At 44.3% G+C, this 19,420-nt stretch overlaps 1 protein-coding gene across 1 annotated transcript in view; it reads left to right on the forward strand.

Moving 5' to 3' along the window:
• Window positions 1-599: 599 nt before the first annotated feature.
• Window positions 600-19,420, forward strand: part of LOC145414575 (uncharacterized) — a 26,667-nt gene continuing 7,846 nt past the window's right edge. The window contains exon 1 of the mRNA XM_080284093.1: window positions 600-2,117. Within this exon, the coding sequence (XP_080140219.1) occupies window positions 624-2,117 (1,494 nt within the window). The 5' untranslated portion in view covers window positions 600-623. The remainder of the gene's footprint in view (window positions 2,118-19,420) is intronic.

The raw sequence follows: 19,420 nt of genomic DNA on the forward strand, positions 1-19,420 counted from the left end.
AGTGTTTACTAACAGAGCCAAGCACACAAATACATTGACATCTCGCCTGGGGCCAAAATAGCAGCCACTGTTCACCAAGTTGCATAATACTACTGTGCACTGCGCCAAGACTGACTTTACCGGAACGTATTGTCAAATTTCCCTCGAGTTACCTAAGGTTCCTGACTCTAAGGAGTAGCCAAAATAGGAAGTGTTAAGGAACGGTGGTGTGTTTCTTGGATTTTACGGAACAACCAAAATATAAATGAGGAACATGTGCGCTTCCTAGATTTTATGGAACAACAAAAATATACAGAATTAAGGAACTGAGGTGTTTTTCCTGGATTTTGCGGAACTACAAAAATAAACAGATTGAAGGGATTCGTGTGTTTCCTGGAGTTAACGTCAGGTACCTGATTTTACGAAGCGTCCAATATAGCAAGGAGTAAGGCGTTCACTTGTGTTACTGATTTTACGCACCAAAGTATGAAAAATTAAGAAACTTGAGGTGTGCTTCAGTAGTGGTGGGAGTGAGTTAGTACACAGGAGTGCTGGGTCTTAGGCAACGGATTGTCAAGTTTAATTTAAGCCCAGAGTCGTACACATAAAAATAAATAAATAAACGCGTCAGCTCCACCATCACCATGCCCGGCCCCATCCCCAGACTGGCGGGCGCGTCTGACTCGTCCGTGGACCTGTCTGTGTTCGAGTCATGTGAGGACGTACAGGAGGCGTGGGGCGGAGGACTGAACGGTAACTTCTCCACTGAATCCGTATACCAGGACTGCAACAAACACTTCCCGCCAGAGTGCCAGGTGATGGTGAACGGGAGAGAGGCGAGGGAGATGAGGGAGGGAAGGGTCGGTACACACAGCATGAAGGAGGGACTGCCGAGGGTGGTGACGGAGACGGTGGACGTGGAGAACATGGAGGTGGAGGACGAAGTGATGGAGGAAGCCGTGGAGACCATCAACGTGCCCGTGGTGGAGGCGAGTCTCAGCGTGGACATCAGCTCCTCGCTCACCAGACACAAGATCTCCTCTGTGCAGCGTGGTCGAACCCTCTCCTACGCTGACAAAGATGACGCTGAAGAATCCCCCACACGCCGCCCACGCTCGCTGTCCGACACCAACGACGGCACAGACGCAGGCCTCCCAATGCAGCATCCCATGTTCGTGAAGCAAGAACACTCCAGGACCTGTAACGTCAATGCCCACCGCACCATTCGTGTGGTACGCAACCCATCCTATCACTTTGCCGTTCGTGATTCGGCTGTCCTCTCCCCGCACCACATACCAAACAAAGGGACTGATTTACAGACCAGAAGCTGCGACAACAGCCCTGCCCGAATGGTCCAACCCATGCAGGCCGTGAGAGAGGATACTGTAGGAGCAGAGGGCAGCAACAACAGGCGTCATGCGTCGGAGGGTGGGGAGGGGAGTAGTAGACGTCATGCGTCGGATGGGGATGAGACTATGACGCTCACCCTGGCACCCAACATGCCCCGCAGCGTCTCCTTCAGCGGGCCAGAATCGCTGTCACCCACCGTGCCAGGTCGGGGCAGTCTCTCAGAGGGCAACAGCCGGAGCGGTAGTGTGTCCCAGCTGTCAACATCCTCCTCTCAGAACGACATCCCGGCCACAGGCACCAAACCCTCCTCATCAAGCATCATCCGCGGCTCCGTCATCTCACGCAGCTTCCGTCGCTTCTTCAGCAACCCGGGACGGTCCCCTGCAACCAGCCCCACCGCGCCAAACGAAATCTGGCTCGACATTCCCGAAATCAACACCTCTGACGCCGACTCCAGCAAATCGTCCCGGTTGCGGAAGCTCAGCAGCAACTTGAGCCGCCGCCTGTCCTCCCGTACCAGCAAGATGTCCTCCTCCTCCAGCGCACCGGGCACGAACGGGCTGGTCCTCAACGGCACAACTTCTCCAGAGGATTCACGCCGCCTGGTGGAGTACGAGGACCTACTGAAGCTGTTCTGTTGCTCCGGGTGTCAAGGGTTCATGGCGCCGCCCCTGCATCAGTGCCGTAAAGGACACCTGGTTTGCAACACGTGTCGGTTCTCACTCAAGCAGGTGTGCCCCATGTGCAAACAGCGCTTCGCCGAGAACACCAACATGATGATGGAACAGGTGAGTGGCCTTTTGTGCTGGTGATTCGTGCCTGGTGCTATGATGGCCTTACCTGTGTGTGAGTGATGTGGTAAGTGAGTGGTGAAGTGAGTGATGAGCTGGGTGTGTGATTAGGTGAGTTAGCGATAAGATGAGTGTGTGATGAGATGGGTTGATAAGACGGTGGGTGATAAGAGTTAGTAAGTGAAGCAGTGGGTGGATGATGAGGTGGGTACGTGATGAGTTGGGTTGGTGATAATGTGGGTGTGTGATAAAGGAGGTGAGTGATGGGGTGGGTGTGATGAGGGTGGTGTGTGATGAGGTGAGTGTGAGTGAGTGATAGGGTGGGTACGTGACGAGGTGGGTGTGTGATGAGGTAGGTGTGTGATGACGTGTGTGTGATGAAGTGAGTGAGAGTGAGAAGGTGAGTATGTGATGAGGTGGATGTGTGATGAGGTAGGTGTGTGATGAGGTGAGTGCGTGATGAGGTGGGTGTGTGATAAAGGTGGATGTGTGATGAGGTAGGTGTGTGATGAGGTGGGTGTGTGATAAGGTGGGTGTGTGATGACGTGGGTGTGTGATGAGGTGGGGGTGTGATGAGGTGAGTGTGTGATAAAAGGTGGATGTGTGATGAGGTGGGTGTGGGTAAGTGCTAAGGCAGGTGAGTGATATAGTGAGTGTGTGATGAGGCGGGTGTGGGTAGGTGATAAGCTAGGTGAGGGTGAGTAATGAGGTGGATTGGTGATGAAGTGAGTGTGTGATTAGATGGGTGTGTGACGAGGTACGTGAGCAGTTAGTGTGTGGGTGATGAGATGAATGAGCAAGAAGATGGATGTGTGATGAAGCAGGTACGTGATGAGATGAGTAAATACTGAAGGGAGTGAGTAACGAGGTGGGTTGGTGAGAGAATGGGAGAGAGAGAGATGGACATGTAAGTTGGAGCGAAGGTGAGTTTGTGACAGTGAGTGAGAGATGAGGTGAACAGGTGTTTATCTCACTACCTTCAAACGATCTTAATTAACTTAGGAATGGCCTCATCAGTTTAAGCTTCCTTCAAAATATTCACTCGTTGCTTAGCAGAAAATGGTGATGATGATGATGATAATGATGATGATGATGATGCTGGTGATGGAAAAATGTGAAAATGATGACCTCTTTATCTTGTACAAATCTAATATCAGGAATGTTATGGTGAGCTATGTACATACAAAGAAACAGATCTAAGAATTAAACTGTGCTTCAAGTGATGGAGTAGGAAGGACAGTGAAAGGTATTGTGTGATTTGGGTTGTATCTTATGAGGTCCGGAGGGAGTGAGTTATAATTGTGTGTGTGTGTGTGTGTGTGTGTGTGTGTGTGTGTTTGTGTGTGTGTGTGTGTCACGTATTATTTACATTATTCCTGCAACTCCCAGATGATTTTATTCAGCTTAAGAGAGCACCCTAGCAGTGAAGGGACTTAAGAAGGTTCTATCTAAACCCTACGTTAAAAAAAATAATAATAATAATATCGCAGAAACTTAAGATAATCGTCAAGAAAGAGCAAATAAATAAATAAATAAACAATAATGGGCTATATTCGATAAACGACAAATGGCTAAGGTATATCTGTGAGGTGTATGTGAAGGGAAATTATAAGGAAAATAAAGAAAAGGAAAGAAAGGAAAAATGTATTATGTGCAGGTGGTTTGGCCGGTGAGGTGGAGCCAGGATTCCGTGGGCTTAAATATTGCTTGAGTGAGTATCTGGTCCATTTCACTATTTCACTAGGCATGTCAGTGATAGTTCCCCCACTCTCATACCTGTTCCTCCCTCGTTTCTGGATTCTGTCTCGCTTCATTCTGAGGCGGCAGAATGGGTCAGGATGATGATGATGATGATGATGATGATGATGATGATGATGATGATGATGACGATGATCCATGACCTTCAATGGGGGAGGTAAGAAAAACTGTAAATGATGATGATGATGGTGATGATGTTGACGATGGGATGAAAAGACCTACCCGGTATAGTCGGTTAGTTTTTATCTAACGGAACTGGGTCACTCTCGCAATCAGAATATTAAGTCGCGGCGGCATTAATGTGATAAGCCTTAGCTGTGAGGTAGGAATGAGTCTCCTTGGTTACTAGACTCCCTTCACTTAAACTAGGGGTGAAATTGCCATCCCTCTGTACTGAATGCCGAGTTATAAGACACTGACAAGAATTTAGGGTGCTAGTCACGAAGAAGTGCTATGGAACGGACGTAGGGTTGTAGCATCGTCTTATTCTGCCACTGAGCTACGGGAAATTGGTTACAAAAGAACGAATTCTCCGCCAAGTTGTGGTGACTGAACTAAAGGCGAATTTACCCTCCTGTCTGCCACCATCTGAGCTGAAAGGGATTAGGATCGTTGCCAGGTTAAAAGAAAGAAAGAGAGAGAGAGAGAGAGAGAGAGAGAGAGAGAGAGACGCACTTGTAACTGTCAATTATGATTACATAGTGAAAAAAAAAAATCAAGAGTAAATTAGATGACAAACGAACTTACAAAATATTAATATACGTGGCCTTGTGTAAGTACTGATGAACTCCGAACACTTATGGATTATAGTGTTTACAGTGGAAGGCTCTTACTTCAAATTACAACTGCGAACACTATTATTGAAACACCTCCCTAACGATAAATAATGAGACGGTGAGCAATGTCTTTGGAAACTCAGTGATGTAACATTCGTGGCCCAGCAAAATTTTTCAGAACAGTATGAAGGAGCCTCATAATTCTTCGGGTAAAAAGTGATGAGGCCTACATTAGTGACGCATCTGTGGTTTTGGAGAGGGACGCCTTCACGTGGTGGCGCAGACATCACGTGAGTGGCTCCGACACCTGGTTATACATACGTTCCCTCCCTACTCCCCCCTCCAAAAAAAAAAAAAATAGAGGAGGATGATAGAGAGGATGATGGACTGCAGAGGAAGGGTTAATTTCAACCTGCGGTCCACTGGGTTCCCTTTTAGATGAGCCTAGGGTTGCAATTAATACTCTTACTTCTATTCCTACCACTATTACTACTATTTCTACTACTACTACTACTACTACTAAGCTAACTAACTATCTAATTCACCTGTACCCAACACAAAACCACCATAACCCTTGGAGCATTAGATGATAACAATGCACCAAAATAATAACAGGGGTAAGCTTATGTGAGTACTGAGGCCTTTATGAGCACTTATGAGTAATACTGTTTGCAGTGGAACGCTCTCACTCTCTCAAAGTGCATCGTAAAAGATAAAGGGAGGACGAGTTGTGCTTAATTAAGACCTCTGTTATACCAAAACGTGACAGTGAATGTAACCATCTTCAACCTGCTTTATTACTGCCAAGGTAACTCGCTGAAGGACTGACTGATTAATAAAACGCTACAGAATTTCGCATCAGACAAGTATTCCAACAAATAACTGCACCCAGATAACGAGTTAAAAGTGTTATAAAGTACACTGTTAACTTTTTCAATCCAGCGGTGTATTTCTTATTTTATTCTTGCTTCCCTGAGATTATTTAATTCAGTTCGAGATATTTTTTGAATAATTATAGCCGTCTTTAATCCCTTCACCACCAGGGATGCTTCCTGAAATTTAACTACAATTGTCTGTCAATAAGAACAAATATGCAACCCAAAATACATCCTCTTCGTGTGGGGATAATGACACGGACACACTAACCCAAAACTTGTGATGGAAGAGAAGAAACGAGGCACAAGGCGAGTCCAAGGTTTAGCTTCTGGCTGTACTAACCCTGTATATGATGCTGGAAACGCCTTCATGTGGTGGCTTCGATATAGCGGGGAGACTTTGCTACTCAGCTACAGAAACGTCTCTCATCTCCCTCCCTAACCCCTGAAAGGATAATGAACAGTAGCAGGGAAGCGCAACTTCAGCCTGCAGTCCAATGGTTTCACGTTTCAAATCAGCTTAGAGCCACATTACACCACCACCACCACACCACCACCACCACTACCACCACCACCGCCACCACGACCACGAACAACAACACTATGCTTTGTTTTATCTCACCAATCATAACTTCCATGCAAGTGTGCCGGGCCCTTGCAGGTCACAAGGCCAAGGTTATGGTCAGAGATATTGATCAGTGGCGCAGTGAAAGTACCTGAGTGAAAGAAAGTGTGCAACGTTCTCTGGGAAATGAAATTCGGTGAAGACATGGTATCAAAAAAGCAAAACTAAAAAGTGGCAGGTGATAGTTATTTGCAACTCAGTGCCAGTTAGTGTCAGTTAGTGAAGTTAGTGTCAGTTGGTGAAGGTGTCAGTGAAGTTAATGACAGTTAGTGAAGGTGTCAGTTAATGGTTAAGTAGTGTCAATTAGTGAAGTTAGTGTCAGTTAGTGAAGCTAGTGTCAGTTAGTGAAGGCGTCAGTGAAGTTAGTTAGTGACAGTAATTGCACGTGTCGGTAAATATGGTGTCTGTAGGTGAATGGAACTTTGTGATTATACTGTGATGACCATTCTGAAGTTAAGAAAAAAGTAAACTAGTCATTTATTACTTGCTTCGTGGTGTAGGGCCCGAGGCTAGGCTACCATAGTTAAGTTCATTTAAGGATCGATGACCACAGTACTTCCCCTGCTGACATTACACACTAAAAAAAAAATAAAAATAAAATAAAAATAACCACTTAGAGATCAGTCATTACTAGACTAAACTGGCTCAGAGAGAGAGAGAGAGAGAGAGACACACACACACACACACACACACACACACACACACAGAAGCGGAGGGGAGGGGGGGTGATGTGATGAGGTCGCTGTCACATAAATTCCTCAGGTGAGTGATGTCAGGTGAGTCGAGGACCGACACACACATTAATAACAAATTAGTGCGTCTTAACCCCCTCTTGAGACACACTTGGCGGACGCGAAAGTACCACCCATCGTTGTCCGAATTTCACTGTGGGCTTCGTGACACCCTTATCTTAGCGATTTATTTTGCATATTACACTTTGATATTTTCTTGTATGTGTTAATTCAATCTTTTTAATATCGGTGTAGTTTGCATTAGAGGCTATACTGAGGTGTAATACGCAGAATAAATCGCTGAAGAAGAGGTGTTGCGATATATCTAAAGCCACTATCGACTGCACAAGGGTCATTAAGGCAGATAATCAGTTTCTGCTAAGCGCCAGTCTTCCCCCCGACCATGACACGCAACTCATTTACCATCCACGTCCCTATTTCGAGGTATGGCCGGCCAGGGAATCGAACCCAGTACTTCTCAGTTGGTTGCGGGCAGTGTGTGAATCCTGTTGCACTACCACTACCCCTTCACTTACTCAGCATCAGCACAATCCGCCTGAATTCACCTAAGTTCTGCCACTCCTACAACCTGAACTTATTATTTATTTATTTATTTATTTTTAACAAAAGAGGAATAGAGGAAGGAAAAATAAATTGAAAGATCCGTACACCATATTACATGCGTCCTCCATTCATAAAAAATCCTGTAACAGTTGGACTTGAGCTGCTGTAGGTTGGACGAACTTGGAGGGAAACTATTCTGGGGATGCGAATTCCAAACAGAAGTGGTTCGGGGCATAAAGGAATTCTGATAGGATTAAGTTTGCAGTGTAGCAGTCCAGGCATGAGCGCTACCAGATGATCTTGTAACAAGAGGGAAGGCAGTGACAGGAGGCATAATGAATGCAACTTCAGCTGAGTTTTTACCATAAAAGTATCTAAAATAATGCAAGGGAGGCAACATTCCGTCTTACTTGTAAGGGAGGTAGTTCATTAAAAAATGCTGGTTTATCAAGTATTCTCATAGCTTTGTTTTGAATTTTGTTCAGTTGTTTTAGTGCATCCTCCCCAAACCCACTTCACAAGGATGAGCAATAATCGAGCTGAAAGCACACACTGATTGGTAAATTATGGCTAAATGCTAGTCACTCAAGACGTTACGGATTCTGTACAATATTTTAAATTTCCTGATGCGGTTTTAGCAAGTGATCTAACGCGAGAGGTCCAACTGAGGGTACTGTTAGGCAAAACATTAAGATTTTCCATACTGTTAAAGATGGGAATACTGGTTGCACTGAGGCAATACTGGAATCAGTTAAGTATTCTATATTAGTAAACAGGATATATTTGGTTGTCCTAACACAATAACCTTAGATAAGTCTTGATTTAAGCTGAGCTGGAAGTTAAATATTTACAGATCTGTGAATAGGTGGTTAAGTGTAAAGGAACTGTGAAGCGTTGAGTCGTCTGCATATAAGTAAATGGGATCATGGACGAGAGACAAGACATTACTAATACGAATGAGGAACAGAGATGGACCCATCACTAAGTCCATGGTTGCATAAAATCGATGCGTCTTATTTATTAGGTACGCATGAATCTCCTTGGTTATTAGTCATGTAGACTCGCCAACCTGATGACATCTGGCCCTCAACTGAACTAAAAGAAGTTAGCGATTTTTGCCAGGGTGAAATAAATGTGCAATAGTGACTTAATGATCTGCATACTGTGGGTGACTATATCGTAAAAGAGCTTTAGACTTCCTATCAAGTTTGCTTTTCTTTCTAATAGGGTGGTTCTGGGAAGAGTGTGTGGGGGAGATTAGTTTTACGCCTCTCAACTCTGTGCACCGTTTGTTTTGTTAAGGGACGCGTGGGTGTATCGTTAATCGGGACAGTGTGAAATTATCTGATGTCTGATACGTATTCGTGAGTGTGGTGCTGAAGAGGGATGCCTTCGCGTGGTGCCAGCGATATAACTGGTCGACTCCGCTGCCCAGTTATACAAACGTCCCTCAACTTCCTCCGTATCCGTATCCCCCTGAAACTGTGAACTGTAGAAGGAGGTTAACGTCATCCTGCAGTTCACCGGGTTATTGTTGGAGATGAGCCTGGGATTGTTAGTGAGTGTGACAAAGATAGACGCAAACCGTTTTAAAGCACCATAATTCTTTCACCTTAACTTGGCCCAAATTTAAGTCATCTTGCGGCTTATTTCACGTAACTTAGTGGCAGAAAAAGACAATACTACGACTCTACATCGTTTCCATATCCCTTCTTCGTGACCAGCATCATGTTCTAGTGTTACTCTTTTGTTACAACTCGGCATTCAAGATGGAGAGATGTCAGGTTTAGACCAAGTTAGAGTAAAAGGAGTATAGTTAGAGAAAAACTATGTCGAGGCTTCATGCATTGGACTTAGGAGTGAATATTTTAAAATCTAGATAGTTGTTATAGTGCTAGTATATGTAAGAATTTGGGAAAATCTGTATAATAAACTGGGTAATTCAACAGTACTGTACCATCCTTCCCTCTGAATATTGCTTAATTTTCTTACATGCTCTCTCTCTCTCTCTCTCTCTCTCTCTCTCTCTCTCTCTCTCTCTCTCTCTCTCTCTCTCTCTCTCTCTCTCTCTCTCAAGTTACCTACCTACCTACTTATTTATCCATCATTATCTATCTATATCTATCTACCTATCCATCCGTCATCTATCTATCTGTTCATCAATACATCTACCTCTATCTATCATCTCTATCTATCTATCTATTTAAAACGCACAGCACTATCTCTATTTTATTAATTTTAACATTATTATTTTTAAATCACCAAGAACGACATAAGAAAATTTTTAAGAATCTGGTAGTAAAAATATTATGTTCATCTCGCCTCTTTATTTACTTTTCCTGTCAAGGGATTTTCTGTTTAATAATATTTTGCTTTCAACACCTCGAGGAAGTAAATAGCTGAGGGAGGAAGAGACAGAGAGACAAACATAGAGACACAGACAGACAGACAAACATACAGAGGCAGAGACAGACAGACAGATATATGGATAGACAGACATAGATACAGACACACAGATAGATAGACTGACACAGAGAAACAGACACAGAGAGATATAGTTGAAACAAAACAACAGATTCCTTCACAGAACTGATAAGCAAAGCGTCAAGCAAACATCCCCCCACACTACAACACGCAACCGTCTACTTTCAGATCAAGGATCCTAATTCAGGTATGGATGTGAACAGACTGAGGTTCCGAAAAAAAATGGCCCAAAGATCCCGTCCAAACATATTATATCTTTATACTGAGACCACAGATGAGGTTTGTTTGGGCGAAGAGTGGAGTGAAAAATACATAAATAAGCATATAAATAAACAAGAAGCGGTGCCAAGGCAGAGCAAACCCGTCCCCGGCAGTCACTTTAGTGCTGACGTATAAACACAACAGAATATCTAGCCAAAGATGTCACGTATCAGATTTGGAGTAATCGGGTGAAAATTGACGATTTTATGCCCATTGAAATTTTAGGCCCGACCCACCTGACACTGACCCCTACCCTGATGTAATGAGGTATGTTACAGGATGCTGATTTGAATGATGCACCTTTAGGTTTTGATTTCATGTCGATATGACGAATTTGAAAGGAGTTATGGCGAAAAAAAAAAATACATTTTGGGGGCCTACAGCCGAGCCTTGGCCCAATTTGGCCCCAAATTTAATAATCCCTGTAATTTGAGTCAAAATCGTACCAGTAGTCTTCACGTAAAGTTGTTAACAGACAGACAAACCGAGTGAAAACAATTCCCGTCCCCAAGCCCCAAACTGCAAAAGACCTAATGGTCCTTTCGAGGCTGCTTGTTACAGAGTAGACTATGACTACGAGATCTAGGAGGAAGAGGAGGAGGAGGAGGAGTTGCAACCCTGGGCTCATTTGGACTTGAAACCCAGTGGATTGCAGGCTGAAGTTACACCTCTCCTGCAGACCACTATCCTCCTTCAAGGGGGCTAGGGAGGAAGCTGAGAGACGCTCGTATAACCGGGCATCTCCACAGCCCAGTTACATCAATGCCACCACACGAAGGCGTCCCTCTCCAGCACCCTCGTGTAGTCAACAAGCACAAACCTAAGTCGCCTCCTCCGTCACAACAAATTATCTTCACGCAGATCACACTAAAGGCTTGTCTTGGCAGTGATTAGGCTGCTCTTCCGCATTTACTCAGAGATGTGGCGACGAGGAAGGAAAGTTGCAAATAGGTTAAGAACTCCACCAGATATACTGACTCTAGACTGAAAACAAACACAGAATTTAAAGGAGGGTGGCCGAGAAAATAAAGAGCTGATAAGAGAGTTAGATATATGGAAACCAAAAGGAAATTCATATATATACGTGTTTGCATCTTCGCTTCTTTGGTAATTTCATTCAAGATAAGCCGAGGATCAAAGCAAATGTATACTGACCTCTTTTCCCTCGCCTGAAGCTAGAGGACAAGGAAAATATTTTAATCTGAGGTAAACACTATAGATACTACAACGAGAGGCTTACCTGGCCCATGAGTCTCTGGTAGGGCTCGTAGCGGCCGGCATGCATACGCCCTATTACCTGGTGGGAATTAGATTGACGCACCTGTAGGGGAGAGAGAGAGGAGGGATATTGAGAGGAGGTAAAGGGAGGAGGGGGTGAGAGTGAGGGGAGGTGGGGGTGAGAGTGAGGGGAGGTGGGGGTGTGAGTGAGGGGAGGTAGGGGAGATGAGCTGGTAGGAAGATGAAAGGGATGAGAGAGAGAGAGAGAGAGAGAGAGAGAGAGAGAGAGAGAGCGAGAGAACTACACTTGGCCATCGCTTGAAATGAAAGGTGTTGCAGATCTTTGTCAAATTAGAGCAAACGCGCTATATCTTTGCCAACCCTTTGATTTCCACTGAACTAGAGATTATTAGGACTCAGCCTCACTAACTTCCCAGCTCAAAGATTACCAGGAAGAGTTACTTATAATTTCAACATGTATTTTGCAACTAGGAAAGGTAAAGGAAAAGGAAGAAAAGTATAAAACAACAGTATTTAGTCTTTATCGGGTAGCGTCCCCCTTCGCTTTGACACACACAGACACAGACAGACAGACACACACACACACACATACCCTACACTACCTGTCCTAAAACCTACTCACAGTCAGGGAAACAGGACTACACATTTTATTTTCTCATTTCCCTCTGCTGGCTAATATTCCTAAGCTGAGAGAGGCCTGGGTATATTTCTCCGACCATAGATTATACTCTATGATATGATGCGTCAGGGAGGAAAATGACGGACATACCCTAAGTGTGAAGTTGATGCGGTGGAATTTCAGGAAAACTTTTGTCCTCAACTGTACATTCATTTAAGCCAGCATTTACTTAGGTTTATCTTTTTCATCTCTGTATCTCTTACCTAAATCTTGATCACTGAAGAATAGCTATGGTTTCCTGTCTAACTATCTTTCTATCTCTTCATCTATTTATCCATCTACAGACAGACGTCTTAATCCCGTAAAGGGTAGCTACAAACAGACATCCTCCATGTCGCTTTGTCCTCCGCCATTTGGTTGTCTTCCCTCCAGCTCACACGCCCCTGTCTCATTATATCTCTCCACTTCATCCCTCCATCTCAACCTAGTTTCCCCTCCCGTCACTCACATACACATTTCTAGACAGTCTCTCATTCGCCATCCCCTCCATGTGGCCAAACCATCTCAGTGTTTCTCATAACACTCTCAGTCACACCCACATCAATACAACAACGCTCCTTTAGTTCCTCATTTGTTTGTGTCTTCATATATCTCCACATGTGATAGCTAACTTTTGTCTAGATTTTTCCCCATTCTATAAATTTAACTTAGAATTTTGAAGGGCATTTATGCTTTTTGCAACAGACTCCACTTTTCCTAGATGAGAAAATTTATAGCCCTTATTCTGGCCTGTTAAGAAGGCTCCGTAGCACCTCTTCCTTAGCGATTTATTTTCGGGTAGGTCTGGTTTATACATTTTCCACGTAATTTCTGCAGAGTATGGCGATAACAGAATGACTAAACACACAAGAGGGTGGTAAGGCGTAATTAGCAAAATAAATCGCCTAGGAAGAGGAGTTAGGGAGCTTCCTTATCCGACGGGAATACGGGTTCAGGTGAAGGTCCTCTTATACCTTTTCTCCTTTGCACCTCTGTACCTCTACCTCTCACTCACACAGGAAGAGCCCCCAAGCTATAGTACCTGTCTTAATCACTACATATCCGTGTAATAGCAAACGCTTACCTGTAATTCCTTTGTTTGTATCTCTAACTCTTTCAGGAATAGCTTCGGGCTCCTACATTACCTCCCTTAATGTACAGAGAGCCTTGTGGTAGCTATCTTTTATCTGTCTATCCTTTGTTGTCGTATATCTTTAACTCACACTCGCTCAATATGCTTATGGTTACCTACAATATGCTAGCGCAGGTATGTACTGGACAGCCATGTGTCAAAATTTTTACCTGGAGTCCATTACAGTCAAGTTCTTGGAATTCTTGCCTTTGTATCAGCTCCTAAATTACCATGTTCAGATAGATAGATGGATATTGACGGACAGATACGTAGATAGATATGGACAGACAGCCACACACACATATGGAAATAGACACAGATAGATAGAAAAGTATATATAGATAATTCACAGTGGCTCAGCTAACATTACAGTTACGATTTCCCACGTATCCTACTCAAGTTTACGTGTACCCAGGCGACAGATAACTAAATCTCACTGTTTTTATGCATCTCTAAACTCTGTCCCCCATACGTCCTAGCCTACGTCACGCACATCTACTGTTTATAATCAACTTTTATACTGAAAAATCTATACACGGTGCCAAGAGAGAGGGAGAGAGTGTATGGTGTGTCGGTGTAGAGGAATTGCCACAACAAACCCCTTCTCCCCATCATGCCGTGCCGTGGGATGGGGCGGGGCAGGTGTGACGGGGCGGGGCAGGTGTGACGGGGACGGGCAGGTGTGACGGGGACGGGCAGGTGTGACGGGGCAAAAAGGTCATCTCCCAGTGTGTGTGTGATGTGAGACACCACTGGGGGGGGGGGAATCAGATACGCCCCGTTTTAGGCAGATGCCTAGCACGTCTCTCTTACCTATATATTTTGCCTTTTCGTCATTCATATTCTCTTCCTGTCACTTACTGGTCTACCTAACCCCCATATTCTCTTTTCTCTTACATGTATTGTTTGGGTATAAAAAAAAAAATGCTACAATTAACTACCAGAGAATCGTAAGGTCAAGTATGAATGATGAATAGCTATGGAAGGGGTGTTACTAGCTTCCTCTCTCTCACTCTCTCTCTCATACATATATACATACATTCACACATACATTCAGAGTGTACAAGGACGATGTACTAAATCTAACAGGTGGTTTACGTACTAAATTCGAGCAAAAAATGTAATATCAATATAAGTTTCATTCTCCATCGTTACGAGCAAAAAAATTACAATTATTACTGATGGCCTTATGGGGAAATTAAAAGGGATATAATTTTCGCCCACTGGATCCTAAATACACTGAGGCTGATATCGTTGCTAATTGTGGTTGTCTTTTGTTGCTGTTGTTGCTGCTGCTGTTGCTACTGTCGTTGCTAAATGTTGATGTCTTTGTTGTTTTAGATGTTGCTGTCGTTGCGAAGTCTTATTGTCTTTGCTGTTGTTATTGTTCCAAAGTGTTGTTGTCTTTGTTGTTGTTGTTGTTATTGTTAATATTGCTGCTGTCGTTGAAAAGTGTCGTTATCTTTGTTGTTGCTGTCGTTGCTCGAAGTTGAAGTCTTTGTTGTTGTTTTCGTCGTCAGTCTTTGTAGTGGCGGTGTAACATTATCTCCACAAGGAAATGAAGCCAGAAGACAAGAACACTCACAGGCACTTTCTGGTCTTCCTTGGGGCTGTGTGTCCGTCCTTGCCTGCAGCTTTGCCTACCCAGCCGACCAAAACGAACAACATCGCCAGAACAACATCACAAGGACTTCCACATCACCAAAATAAGAGAATAACAACAAAGAGGATTAATGTTTACAGGATCACCACAAGTAACGTCCATATCAACATCACCATAATAAAGTATCACATCAACGTCACTAGAATAACAAGCACATCACTACAATAACATCATCATAACCAGAATAATACAATAACATCCACATCACCACAATAACAGAATAACATCAACATCACTAGAATAACATCCACATCACCACAACAACATCCACATCACGACAATAACCTACCTTAAAATCACTAACACAATAACGTCCACATCACCAGAATACGACATTAACATCCACAGCATCACCAGATTAGAAAAATAACAACCACATCACCTAATAACATCCCACAACATCACTTACTAACAACCAACATCAATTTAACATCCCACATCATCGCCTTAGTCCTTCCAAACCTATGATTTTTCCCCTGTTCATTCAAGTTACCTCCAGACGGTTTTCCACAGCACAAGGGAGGGTTTTCACTGAGTAGGGATAATGAAGGCTGTATCTTACCCTTATATATATTTAAGTCTATATACTAACCCCATAATTAACCTCATTCCTATTTAAAGCCACATCTACCCCCCTTCCAAAACAGTCTCTCCTGGGCTGAAAAAAATCGTCTGACAGCAGGAGGAATCAGACGAATGGCTATTATGTCGTCCGGCTGAAGGGGTTGAGTCCTAGGATGGCAAATATTAGTACTTTCATTTTATTATTGCTACTACCAGACGATTTTCTTAAACTTTATTTTCATTTTATTATTCATATTACCAGACGATTTTCTTAAGCTTATATTTTTGTTATTATTGCTGCTACCAGACGATTTTCTTAAGCTTTATTTTCATTTTATTATTGCTACTACCAGACGATTTTATTAAGCTTTGTTGAGATTTTTCGAACTGGTGGGGTTAGAGGCAGTCTTCATTAATCCCCCCTTAATTACGAGAGAGTCTTCCTAAGCTGAATAAAATCGTCTGGAGGTGGCAAGAATAACTTAGTCATCTTACTCTGTCTTGGCCTAAAATCACCATCTCTCCATCTTGAGGGCTGAGGTGCAACAACAGATTAACACTAGAATATGATGCCAGTCACGATGATGTGCAATGGAAAGTATGTAGAGCCGTAGCATCGTCTTTTTCTGACACTGAGCTACGTGCAATAAGGTGCGAAAGGATGCAAATCTAGGCCAAGTTATGATGAAAGAACTACAGGCTAATAAATCATCGCACTGAAGAGGTATCTGGCATCCAACACCATCGCAACTAAATCCCATTACGATTGCCTCCCCTCCGTCACATACCACTACATCACATCAGAAAAAAATAAAAAAAACAATTCCCAAGGGTTTCGGTGTCAGAAATCCGAAGAGGGTGATGGAGAGAGGAGGTAAGGGGGGAGGAAGTGGAAGGGTGGCGGTGAAAGGGATGGGAAGGGGTGGGGATGAAGGGTGAGGGTGATGAGGAGTGTGGGAGATGAGGGATGAGGGAGGTGAGGGATGAGGGAAATGACAAGCGAAGGAGGTGATGAGTGAGGGAGGTGGAGGGTGAGTGGGGATGGGTTTTGGGTGGCTCGTTCGTGAGGGGTGAGGGAGGTGAGGGTGATCGGGGTGAGGGAGGTGGGAGTTAAGAGTGTCTGGGGTGAGGTGCAGTGGGCGAAGGGTGGTCGGGGTGACACTATGACCTGTTCTGGGCGTGGCTTTGTTTGGCTTCCCTACCTCGTTCTGTGCTGGTGACCCTAATAAGAAAAACTGTGTGTGTGTGTGTGTGTGTGTGTGTGTGTGTGTGTGTGTATTCATCCAACTGGATTATTGTACACGCGGGTACAAAAGTTGGCCTAATATTGCACTTCTTCTACATGTACACTACCTCTCCTCTGCTGGCTAATATTCATGAGCTGAGAGAGGCCTGGTATGTGCCTCTGCCCACAGATGACTCACTCTGATATGATGCGTCGAGGAGGGCAGTGAGCGACATGCCTGTGTTAAGAGAGACGCAGTGCAACGAAGACGCGAACTTTTGCCTCTGCCTGTACGCACCAGTCCAGTGAGGGGGAGGGGAAGGGGGGTATAAAAGTTCTTGAGCCCGACCTGACATATTTTCTTGTCAGGCGTCTTTACTTGTAAAGAGTTTAATACACCTTGATGGTTCCACGTTTGTAAGGTGGTTGGACTGTCAGGTAATTTTCTCTTAATTGCGTCAATATTAGTCCTCTATTCCAGGTAACTCCAGGCGATTTAATTAAGAGTGAGTCATACGAGCTGATCTGTTCACCTGTCAGCATTAACCTTCTCACGATCTGAACAACTCTAGTCCTATATTCCAGCTAACACCAGACGATGGTTGTGTTATGTTGTGTTGGGCTTGGCTAGTATGTGTGGTGACGTGCTGTGTTACGCTGTGTCGTAATGCTTTGAGTTGCGTCGCGTTGTTTTGTGTTGTTTTGTGGTGACCCAATACTTTATCCTTCAGTGTATGTGTCTGGACGTGAGATTAACCTTTCTTGTTACATTACGTTTTACGAGATCTTGAAGCCGATTTGTAAGAAGAGAAAGAAAGGTCTGAAGGTCATGTTTATCGTCTGTTTTCAAGATTATTTTATTTTTTCCAGCAATCAGCCTTAATGCCTTGTCACACTGAGGCCGAAATTGGACACATTCTGACGCAAACATTACGATCGTGCAAGTAGGGATAAATCGCATATCTTCTGGGATAAAATTCGACATTGTGGGATAAAAATGGACATATCCTGGGATAAAAATGGACATATTCTGAGATAAAAATGGACATATTCTGAGATAAAAATTAACATTCTGGGATATCAATGGACATCTGGGATAAAAGTGGACATCTGGGATAAAAATGGACATATTCTGGCATAAAGATGGACACTCTGGGGTAAAAATGGACATATTCTGGGACCAATTCGGACATTCTGGGATAAAAATGGACATACTCAGGGATATCGGGTCAAATCTATCATATTCTCACGCAAACTGTACGATCACGAAGGTCGGAATAAAAGTAGGACAACGAACACCTTTTTTCCTACCAAGCCAGGCTCTGTGCATTCCTCTTCTCCGTAGCTACCAGACGAGAGACAGGTGACAGTGGGAAGGTAAATGCTGAGAACGTGGTCAGGTGAAACGGGGTGTTCTTATACCAATCTTTACCCCGACCTAAACGACCCGATAAAGAGCGTCAAAGTAGAGCCCGTATTACCTTAACTGAGAAGCCCGTGTGAGTAAACCCTTGATTTTTATTTACGAAACACGTGCATTTTTCACATGTCCTCAGTCGCCATCCCACAGTAAAGACTTCTTGCTTTACTATCCTTATTTTCAGCTCACAGAATTAGATATAGTTACGGTATAGTCCTACCTCTCACAAACAGACACATAGGATCATTAGGTCGGCTGCTGTTTGCTGTCCTTTGTAGTTTAATATATTCAACGATGATGCAAAAAGATAATATTTTAAGTCGTACGCATAGATAATTAACTACGCTTTCCCACTGTTGGTTACTGTGGCCCCACGTCCAATTCTGTCCTCAGTGTGACGATGTCCAACGCCACTGCTCTCTACGTCTTAGTGTCCTTTGCTGACTCGTTGTAGTGTAAGAAGTGGAGATGACCTATTACGGCTCTCTATCCTACCCCCCTCTCCCCCCTTGTCCCCTCACTGCACGCTCCCTCCTCTTCCCTCACCCCACCTCCCTCCTACTTCCCCCACCCCACTCCCTATTCCTTCCCCCCACACCACCCCCTCCTACTCCCCCATCCCATTCCCCTCTTATTTCCCCCCAACCCCACTCTCCCTCCTACTCCCACCACCTCACCCCTTCCTATTCCTCCCCCACCCCAGGCTCCCTCCTTCTTCCTCACCCCACGCCCCCCCCCAGACTCCTCCCCCTAACCAACCCCCTCCAACTCCCCCACCCCACCCCATCCTATTCCTCCCCACTCCATTCCTCTCCTACTCCCCAACCCACCCCCCTGCCAAATCTCCCCACCCTATCCCCCTCCTGTTCTCCCCACCCTACACTCACCTACTCCTCTCCCCACCCTACCTCTTCCCACTCCCCCATCCTACTCTCCCTCCTACTCCCTCCGTTCCACGCTCACCCTGATCCTCCCCAACCCACTCCCTCCTACTTCCCTACCACAACCCCCACCAATTCCCTTCCCCCCATCCCACACCCCCTCCTACCCTTACCCATTTTTAGTTTAATCCCTGACACCATAAAAGGAAACTGGTTCTTCAGCATGTGAGGAAGATGCAACACAGACAAAACACAGGTTAATAACAGTACGAAAAATTAAACTAGATTATCAGTAAAGTTTATATTGATTTAACCGGAAAATTCATCTCGCCAACAAACACGTCTTCAAAAATCAACAGAGAGTGTAAGACAATCTATTAAAGACTACACTTTAAGAAGAGTCAAATACCTATCAGAATTTACAGATACCTACACGATTCACGG

The sequence above is a fragment of the Coenobita brevimanus genome, chromosome 100, assembly GCF_032717465.1.
Source record: "Coenobita brevimanus isolate Jiangsu-jjx chromosome 100, ASM3271746v2, whole genome shotgun sequence".
NCBI lineage: Eukaryota > Metazoa > Arthropoda > Malacostraca > Decapoda > Coenobitidae > Coenobita > Coenobita brevimanus.